Source organism: Dipodomys ordii, unplaced genomic scaffold, assembly GCF_000151885.1.
Source record: "Dipodomys ordii isolate 6190 unplaced genomic scaffold, Dord_2.0 Scaffold138, whole genome shotgun sequence".
Classification (NCBI taxonomy): Eukaryota; Metazoa; Chordata; class Mammalia; order Rodentia; family Heteromyidae; genus Dipodomys; species Dipodomys ordii.
The window spans coordinates 2,274,198-2,284,201 of record NW_012267354.1 but is presented as its reverse complement, the minus strand read 5'-3'; the positions used below and the strand labels follow the sequence as shown (position 1 = coordinate 2,284,201).

General features: G+C 47.5%; 1 protein-coding gene across 1 annotated transcript in view; it reads right to left on the bottom strand.

Moving 5' to 3' along the window:
- Positions 1–8,293, bottom strand: part of Trim27 (tripartite motif containing 27) — an 18,458-nt gene extending 10,165 nt beyond the window's left edge. Inside the window, exons 1-3 of the mRNA XM_013031268.1 lie at positions 7,700–8,293; positions 5,493–5,588; positions 1,709–1,939 (exon numbers count right to left, since the gene is read on the bottom strand). Coding sequence (XP_012886722.1) covers positions 1,709–1,939; positions 5,493–5,588; positions 7,700–8,119 — 747 coding nt within the window. The 5' untranslated portion in view covers positions 8,120–8,293. The remainder of the gene's footprint in view (positions 1–1,708; positions 1,940–5,492; positions 5,589–7,699) is intronic.
- Positions 8,294–10,004: the final 1,711 nt, after the last annotated feature.

Below are 10,004 nucleotides of genomic sequence, written 5' to 3'. Positions count from 1 at the left end.
CAAGTGGTAGAGCGCTAGCTAGCCTTGAGCTGAAGAGCTGAGGGACAGTGCCCAGGCCCAGAGTTCAGGCCCCACGACTGGACCCAAAAAAGAAAAAAAAAAAAAAAAGAAACTGAATTTGTGTTTCATATAATTTTACCAATGAAAGATCCTTCAGATTTTTCCAAACATCTTAAAAGAGCACTAGCCTCAAGAAAAAAAGCTCAGGGACAGCACCCAGGCCCTGATTTCAAGTCCTATGACTAACAACAACAAAAAAGCTCCAACGTCATTCAGAAACAGATCCTGGGCCATAAAGTGCTAAACTCTGGCTTAACTCTCACCGTGTGTGTTTGTGTGTATTGGTCTTGGGAGCCCAAACTCAGGACCTATACTCTATCTTTGAGTTCTGCTCAAAATTAGTAGACACTCTACCACTTGAGCCACAACTCCACTTCTGGCTTTTCTGGTAGTTAACTGGAAATATGAGTCCCAGGGACTTTCCTGCCCTGGTTGACTTTGAACTGAGATCTTCAGATTTCAGCCTTCTGAATAGCTACAATTACAGGTGTGAGCCAGTTTTGCTATGGAGCTTAGGTTTGCCTTAAACTCATTATGTGACCCTGACTGGCCTTGAACTTGTGATGATCCTACCTCAGCCTCCTAAGTATTGAAAGTACAGGAGTGTGTCATCACAACTACCTCTTATCATCTGTATTTGGCATTTATCAACACCTGTGATTACTGTGCACTTACTGTCAGAGCTTCACACTAGTTTACTTACCTATTGAAGTACTGACCACTGCTTTATTTCCTCAGGTCAAGCAAAACACAAGGTGCATGATGCTTGACCACAGGCAGGTCATTCTGACCTAGCCCTGGCTGAAAGTTTCCTCACCCTGAGCAAAGCATTCCATTTTGGGTCAGGCCAAGGGTCCCCGCCCTTGGCCTCAAGAGACCATAGTCTGTTTTTTGTTCTTTTTTTTTTTTATTTTAATTTTCTGTTTCCTCATTAAGACCAATATAAGCCCCAGTCCCTCGTACAACCTCCATTCCCACATGAAGATTGCTGCACCTTGATGCTGTTCCTCATACAATAAATAGTCCTCACCTGTTGAGATGGAGAGTCTGGCCTATTCCTCTTCCTTTAGCCTCCATTTTCCTAACACCTATCAATTAATCCTAGTGCATAGAACAGTACTCATTAGCTGTGATTTTTCTAGCTAGACCTGCACCAAGGTCTCCCACCTAATATTACCAAAGATAAATCCTAGGATTGCTCAGGCTGACATGCCTGCTCAAATGCTTCTTGTTTTGTGAATGCAGCAGTGCACACTATAGAAATGACAGGGTAATGGAATGTGGCAGGTGTTTCAGTGACTTGTAGCCTAAGCCCCTCAGATCATGAGCAAATGGTCAGTGGGGTTGCAAGAGGTCAAGAGCTTTGCCCACGATCACACCACTGATCAGCGCAGAGTGGTCCTGGGCAGCAGATCTTCTTCTCCCTCTCTATAAGACAATGCACCTGATGATCCAATTTTTGTCACCACAACTTCTAGTATGCATATTTCCCTTCTACCATGCCACTAGCTTTGCCATGTGCTTGCTACTCCAGCAGAAGTTGCTTCTTTCTTAAAAAGGAAGACAGGGGCCTGGACACTACTTGGCAGAAGAGAAAGGAATGCCATTTTTCCTGAGAGCGCTCTTAAAAGGGCTCTCAGAGCCTTACCTGCAGAAGCTCCCTGGTGGGCTGCTGCTGCTTCTCCTCCAGCTGAGCGATCAGGCTGCTGAGGTGAGAGATGTTGCAGGAAAACTGGGTGATGGCACCGTTGATGCTGTTGTAAATGGCCAAGTCTAGCTCCTCGAGGCGGGCCAGGAGGCGATATTCATGCTCCTTCAAGGAGTGATACAGCTGCTCAAACTCCCAAACAATCTTCTCCCTCTCCATCTGAGTCAAGCTCTGTAGCAATGACAGGCAAGAGCAGTGAAGAGGAAAGGCTCACTTTTAGAGCCTCTGACAATTCCCCATGACAACCTACACTAAGACCTCATTATTTCATCCATACCACAAAAAAGCACAATGTTCACTCATTATTTCCAGTGTTTCCTGTCCAGGTACATAATGACCAGGAGCTGAGTCATCCTGGTGATAATTAAATTCCCTTCAGGAACTCAGTCAAGTGAGAGTTGGGTCGGCGTGATGCACATTGTCATGGAAGGGTAAAGATGAGCGGTGCAGGGGGTGAGGGAAGCCTGTAGTCTTCACGGAAGCAGGGTTCACACAGGACTTGTGGAACAAAACACTTCATCACGTAAGTATGAGCAGGAAGGCTCTCCAAGGAGAAGAAATGGTGTGAGCAAGAAAACAGAGAAAGGCGCTGGGAAGGTGGCTCAGTGGTAGTGTTTGCTTTGCATGTATGAGGCCCTGGGTTCGATTACTTAGCGCCACATGAGCAGAAAAAGCCGGAAGTGGGGCTGAGGCTCAAGTGGTAGAGCGTTGGTCTACAGCTGAAGAGCTGGGGGACAGTGCCCAGGCCCAGATTTCAGGCCCCACAACCGACCAAAAGAAAAAGAAAAAGAAAAGAAAATGGAGAGAAAAGGCAAAGGTTGATTCTGGGTGGCTGGAAAACATGAGTTACATGAAATGCTAGGGGAAGAAGCCAGAAAAGGAAAAAGGAGACCTGATTGTGTTGTACCTCATAGGCAAAGGAGGTAAAGACATTATTGGAAGTGAAAGCCAGGAAAGACTGCCACACAGAGAAAGGACCTGACCGGGTATCTGCCCTGTGGTAGATGGTTTGGTCTAATCAAGCATAAACAATTTCCTACAACAGTGCTTCATATGTAAAGTATGTCCTCTCTCTTCTCTGTGTTTCAGAGATACTCCCCAACTTCTCTGCCTTAGGAGGTTGGGGTTTGGGGGGAGAGTTTCTCTTGGTTATCTCTTTGTGCTAATTTTTTATCACCCATCAAACACCAGCATGGACCAAGAGCCAACCTGTGCTAACTTTTTATACCTGTCCTGGGGCTTGAACTCACATCTAGGCACTGTCTGTGAGCTTTTTTTGGGGGGTGGGGGGATTTGGGGGGGTCGGTCATGGGCTTGAACTCTGAGCTGGGGCACTGTCCCTGCACTCTTCAGCTCAAGGCGAGCACTCTACCACTTGAGCCACAGCACCATTCCCTGTTTTCTGGTGGTTTATTGGAGATAAGAGTCTCACAGATTTTCATGCCCAGGCTGGCTTTGAACCAAGATCCTCAGATCTCAGCCTCCTGAGTAGCAAGGATTACAGGCGTGAGCCACGGGCACCCAGCAGTCCCTGAGCTTTTTATGCTTGAGGCTCTACAACTTGAGCCACAGCTCTACTTGCTGGTAAATTGGAGATGAGTCTCCTGGACTTTCCTGCCTGTGCTGGCTTGAACCACTGTCCTTAGATTTTAGCCTCCTGAGTAGCTAAGATTACAGGTCAAGTGTGAGCTACTGGATGTGTTAACTTGTTTGACAAAGCTTATGTGCATCCTTTCTCCCCTCCAACTTTCACTCTCAAAAGACACCATTCTTCACGGTTTTGTTCTAAGTAAGAGGTTATATACCTGGTTTGGTGATGCATACCTGTAATCCCATCACTTTTGATGCTCCAGGCCACACTAGACTTCAGTGAGGCCAGATGCAAAAAATATAAGCAAATAAATCAGCAAACATCCCAAGAGGCAATGCAGAACTAGTTTTACTAGAACCCAGCCATACCCATTCACTTATGTACTGGTTGCAGTTGCTTTTGAGATAAAGTAACAGTGGTAATTAAAGGTGACATAGCCCATATAAGGCCACAAAGCTAAAAATACTCACTATGGGTTCCTTTCAGAATGTGTACCAACACCTGTGCACTCAACTGCTCCTGAGCGCCTTCCTCCAACACATTCCTCTACCACCCATCTTATAATGAATGCACACACACCATGAAATCTTTCAAAGACAAACCAGAGTATATTAGAAATACAAAATCCAGTCTAAACAAAAACTTAAAACTGTTCTACTAGCTGGGCACTGGTGGCTCATGCCTGTAATCCTAGCTACTCAGGAGGCTGAGGATCGTGGTTCGAAGCCATCCCAGAGAGAAAAGTCACTGTGAGACTCTTTTTTTAAAAAATTTATTTATTTTTTATTTGTGAACATACCGTACAGAGGGGTTACAATTACATGGGCAGGATAATGCATACATTTATTACCAAGCATTGCAGCCTCCTCCTTTGGTTTACCCTTCACATCCCTTCCCAGCCTCCCCCCTCCCCCCCAACTGTGAGACTCTTATCTCCAATAAACCACTCAGAAAAACCAGAAGTGGTGCTGTGGCTCAAGTGTAGAACCCTAACCTTGAGCTGAAGAACTGAGAGACAGTGCCCAGGCCCAGAGTTCAAGCCCCATGACCAAAACCAAGCCAAACCAAAACAAACAACAAAAAAACCTGTTCAACTAATTCAATATTTCTCAAAGAATGATACTGGTACCTTGGTAGGAATAAGTCTGCCTGTTTCTTTCATGGAAAGGCATTTAGTTGTCATATTTACTTCTTCCCAATCGCTCTGCTCCTCAGCCATAGCAATACAATTATAGGAAAGGAAAGGATTACAGGCATGAGCCACAAGTGCCCACCTTTGTTTTTTTTCTCAATTTCAACACTCCCCAATCTCCTAACAGAAATAGCACATACACCATTTGTCCAGATCTTGGGAGGCTAGATTAAAGTAGAGGTTAAAAAAAAACCAAAACACCCAGAATTGAAGTGGAGGTATGGCTCAAGTGATGAGTGCCAACCTTGAGTGAAAAAATAAGCCAAGTGGGAGAAAATGAGGGGGGATACTGTTCAAAAGAAATGTATTCGGGGCTGGGAAGGTAGCTCAGCGATAGAGTGCATGCCTTGCAAGCATGAGGCCCTGGGTTGGATTCCTCAGCACCACATAAACAGAAAAAGCCGGAAGTGGTGCTGTGGCTCCAGTGGTAGAGCACTAGCCTTCAGCTGAAGAGCTGAGGAACAGGGCCCAGACCCAGAGTTCAGGCCCCATGACCAGCAAAACAAAACAAAAAAGAAATGTATTCAAGGGCTGGGAAGATGGCTCAGTAGTAGAGCGCTTGCCTTGCATGCATGAGGCCTTGGGTTCGATTCCTCAGCACCACATAAGCAAAAAGAAAAAAGCCCGAAGTGGTGCTGTGGCTCAAGTGGTAGAGCGCTAGCCTTGAGCTGAAGAGCTGAGGGACAGCGACTGGACCCAAAAACAAAACAAAACAAAAAAAGAAATGTATTCAATACCTGACTTGCCCCCTCTGTACATCACCTTTACAATAAAACAAATGTAACAACGAAACACCAAATGTAACAAGGAAACACCAATCTAGAGCATGAAAACCTGAGTTTCAGTCCAGTACTGACATAAAGCAAAACAAAATACACTCAGAATCGAAGTATTGTAAAAACAAAACAAAACAAAAAACACTCCTTGACAGATAATCTTACCAAGAGTTCAGCTCGTGCCTGTTCACCCTGAGCCCGCCGTCTCTTCTTTAAGTCTTTCACTCTCTTTAGATGGTCCAGCTGATTCTGGATTTGTTCCTGAAGAAAAACAGGCATTTCAAGACCAGATATACTTTAGCATCAGCCTGACTCTTCTGCTTAGCACACATGGAACTCAGACTCCTGATACCCAGTCCCCAGTAAAAGTCTCCTCTCATAACTGGGGGCTGAGGGCTCTAATCCTACCTACTCAGGAGGCTGAAATCTGAGGATCACTGTTCAAACCCAGACAGTCTAGAAAAACCAAAAAAATCATCTCCAATTTAAAACAAGTTCAAGTGGTAGAGAATTAGTTTTAAGCACAAAAGCTCAGACAAGTGCCCAGGCCCAGAGTTGACACCCCAGGACTCACATATAAACAAGAAGTCCCTTCTCAGATTACACTGTTATGCCCAAAGCACAGGCTAAGACCACAGCTTTCAGATGGCAATTTGTTGTTTCTTTCTTTTTTTTGTTTTTTGGTTGGTCGTGGGGCTTGAAATCTGGGCCTAGGCCCTGTCCCTCAGCTCTTTAGCTCAGGGCCAGCGCTCTATCACTTGAGCTACAGTGCCACTTCCGGCCTTTTCAGTTTATTTGGTGCTGAGGAATCCCTCATGCATGCAAGACAAGCACTCTACCACTGAGCCATCTTCCCAGCCCCAAATTTGTTTCTTTTTTTTTTTTAATTAAAAAAACTATTTTATTGTGATAATACCAAATTTGTGTTTCTTAAAACAGTGACAAACCTTTACTGGAAGGATACTGCATGGATTTATGGAAAGGTGACTGGACTCAAAGTTAAGTTGTAGCTCTCCCAAAGGCACACTGAGAAAATGACTTCTCTTATGTTTCTCATGGGTGAAGCAGGTAAACTCCCAATGGACTACAGTTATGAAAAAATGAGTGAAATGACAGAATTGAAAGTTCTACAAGTATTGTCATCGCTCATACTTGAATACCCATAAACAAAATGGTGTACATATTCCTCCAGCCCTCAAAATAAAAAAAGTACAGCATTGAGTTCTCACTGATTCTCAGTATCAACTAGAACTACTTTATATTTCCCACACACACTTAACTGTGCCACTGTATTTAACAGTTCAAAGGCCTCTGCATATCCTATGATTTCACTTACTCTTCACAGTAACTGTTTTATCTCTAGAGTCCCCTGGCTAGTTAAATGAGCAGTAAGTTTTCTGATCTTTCTCATTAGCTACTAGAACACATGGACTACTTACAGAAAAGCCATGAGGAAATGTTTGTAGATTAAGTGATGGGCACACACAGCCACTCCATGTCTGAGTGTGTTTTGGTATTTATCTGGGAGTCGGTCAGAGTGCCTGGGTCTCTGATGCAGTCCTATCTATGTTTACAGAGTTGTTTGTATTTTTTTTTTTGGGTCCGGTCGTGGGGCCTGAACTCTGGGCCTGGGTGCTGTCCCTCAGCTCTTCAGCTCAAGGCTAACGCTCTACCACTTGAGCCACAGCGCCACTTCCGGCTTTTTGCTTATGTGGTGCTGAGGAATGGAACCCAGGGCCTCATGCATGCAAGGCAAATGCTCTACCACTGAGCCACCTTCCCAGCTCCATTGTTTGTATTTTTTTGTTGTTGTTTCTTTTGGTCGGTCATGGGGCTTGAACTCAGGGCCCGGGCATTGTCCCTGTTCTTTTTTGGCTCAAGGCTCTACCACTTTGGGCCACAGCTCCACTTCTGGTTTCCTGATAGTGAATTGGGACTATGATAGCGTCTCACAGATTTTTCGCCCGGGATGGCTTTGAACCGGGTACCCTCAAGATCTCAGCTTCTTGGTAAAAGCTAGGATTACAGGCAACGATCGGAGTTTGGACACAACATCTTTTTATGTCCAAAGAAAACAAGGGTCGTGTTCGAACTCGCCAGCGTGCGGGCGAGTCGGGAAAGGAGGATGAGGGTGGGGTGGAGGGGGAGAAGACTTTTTCTGGCTTCCTGGACAGCTACAGGTTCTCCCTCCCCAATCGGCGTGCAGGAGGCTTTGCAGCCGACAGAGGAAATGACGGCCCACGTCCGGCTCAGCCATTTTCTAGGCGGGAAACACAGACACCGACAAGCACGCAGGCACACACACACACACCCAGGGCGGCCCCCACTGGCTCGCGCCTCCCTTTGTCCGGGGCCGCGCGAGGCGCCCTCACCTTGAAGCCGTCCACCGCCTCCTCGAGCGGCAGCACGCTGTGGCCGCGGTGCTCGCGGGAGCGGTCGCACACCACGCAGATGGGCATCTGGTCCTCCTCGCAGTACAGCTTCAGGGGTTCGCGGTGCTTCTCGCACACGCCCATCTCGCCGCCGGGCCCCGACGGCCGCTCGGTGCGCAGCTGCTTCACCAGCTGGGTGACGTTGGCCAGGTGCCGGTTGGGCCGCATGTGCCGCTGCGGGAAGGTCTCCCGGCACTGCGGGCACGACACGTTGGTCTCGGCGGCGCCCCAGCAGCGCGCCAGGCACGCGCAACAGATGTTGTGGCCGCAGTCGAGCATCATGGGCTCCGCGAAGTACTGCAGGCACACGGGGCAGGTGGTCTCCTGCTGCAGGCACTCGGCCACGCTCCCGGAGGCCATGGCGCGGGCCCGCGGGGGCGCACGGGCATGGGGGCCCAGGCGCCGAGCTCTACTCCCCCCAACCCAACTCTTCCCGGTGCTTCTCGGCTGCCCGGGGCGGGGAGGGGAGGCGGCGCGGGGAGCGGGACGGACGGAGGGCGGCGCCTTCTCGGGCCCAGATTCCCGATCCGAGCCCCTTCTTCAGGGGGATGTTGGCTAGGCCTGCTCCCGGTGCCACGGCCGAGTCTACGCGGGAACACTGCTGCGGCCCCTCCACACCGTCCTGCGGCGAAAGTTGGGGTGGGGGGAAAGCCTAGGAAAGGGGTGCCACGGGGGGGACCCCCAGGATCCCAGGGCCAAGGCGCGCAGGGCGCGCAGGACAACGTGGCCGCGTCGGAACGGATCCCCGCCGCCGCGTAGGCCCCGCCCCGGTGCGAGCGGAAGGGGCGGGGCGGAGGGCGGGGTTTGGCCCAGGCGCGCAAAGCGAGTTCTTGGCCTCGGGGCCTGAGTATTTCCAACTGTCCCAGTTCTGCCGGATCTCGAGGCCCTGCTACCTACTCTTGGGCCGGACGTCCTGAGCCCTGAGAGGACCGGTCACGGGCGCTGTGGATGTCTGCTGATCGCAGTGATTATGGGGCACCCGTCCCAACCTCCACCTTCTAGGTCACCAGGCCCGGAGCTTTGGACCTCTACTCTTTTGTTGAGTTTCCTTTTGGTGCCCAGGCCTCTCAGCCCTTCTGCATGAAAGATGGCATTGTGGAGACAGTGGGAAGGAAGGCCTGCTGGCCAGTCAGTGAGGCTGGAGGATGGGGAAGAGTTGTTAGGCCCCATCTGGTATGTGAAGCACTTTATCTAGTACAACCCACTATGAGCAATTTTTAGAAAGAAAAAAAAAATAGGAGGCTTATTTACCAGAAACATTACTTATTTACAGTAACATTTCTGAGGGGAAGAAAGAGAAACCGGGTTCTGCTACTTCCTATCTGTAGTCAAGCAATTGGTTTATCATTCTAAGACTCAATGTTTTTTTCTCCCGTGAAGTGGGGATGGTAGTTACATCCCAACACTTTTATTTTTTACCTTTTGAGCCATCAGGAAGTTTATCTGTTAATTTAAATAAAATAGCAGTTAAATACCCATTGTGTTTGGATTGCATTGAGTAGAGCCTAAAAATGTTCTTTTCTGAAGAAGAGATGGAAAATCGTCTGGTGTCCCAGAGCCTGATAAATAAATGTGGTACGCCACATCTAATACATTTCCATCTCTTTTGTGTTCTTCATTTCTGACATATTTCCTATTTTCCTTCAGGATTATCTGTGTTGTTCTTGAACCTGATCATGAGGGACTTCTGCTTCTAAAACTTCACTGTAGAGTGAAGGTGCTTTTTTCCATAAGGAAGAAATCTGAGGAATTAAGTGGAGTGGACAATGCTGAACATACATCCTCCTCTGAGCCACACTTTGAGTCTGAAATTCCAGGCCCAAATAGTCCTAGAACATTTCCAGTAAATTATAGAGTAGAATTAGAGTTGGAATAAGGCTTACCATAATCTAGTCTTTAATTTGAAATGGGGTCAAAATTTGAAGTTTGGAGAAATTAAGAGATGGTTTTACTGTATTTTGCTCCAAAAAGGAGCATTGTAAAACTGGAAGTATGAGGGAATGCAGCAGGCTAGATAAGGCTGCCCATCATTGCTTTCTTATTTTAGGCATGCAGGCCTAAAGTATAGCTTTGTGCGGATTGGTAGTGTTCACCCTTCATAATCTCTGGAGGCAGCTGATCAGGTGGTAGGGAAAGGTAGAACAAAATAGATAAGTTGGGTATGAATATAAAGAACAGATTCACATGATAATCTCTACTAACTCCCTTCTTTCTCAAATGATCTGTCCTCCATCCTCTCGATTTA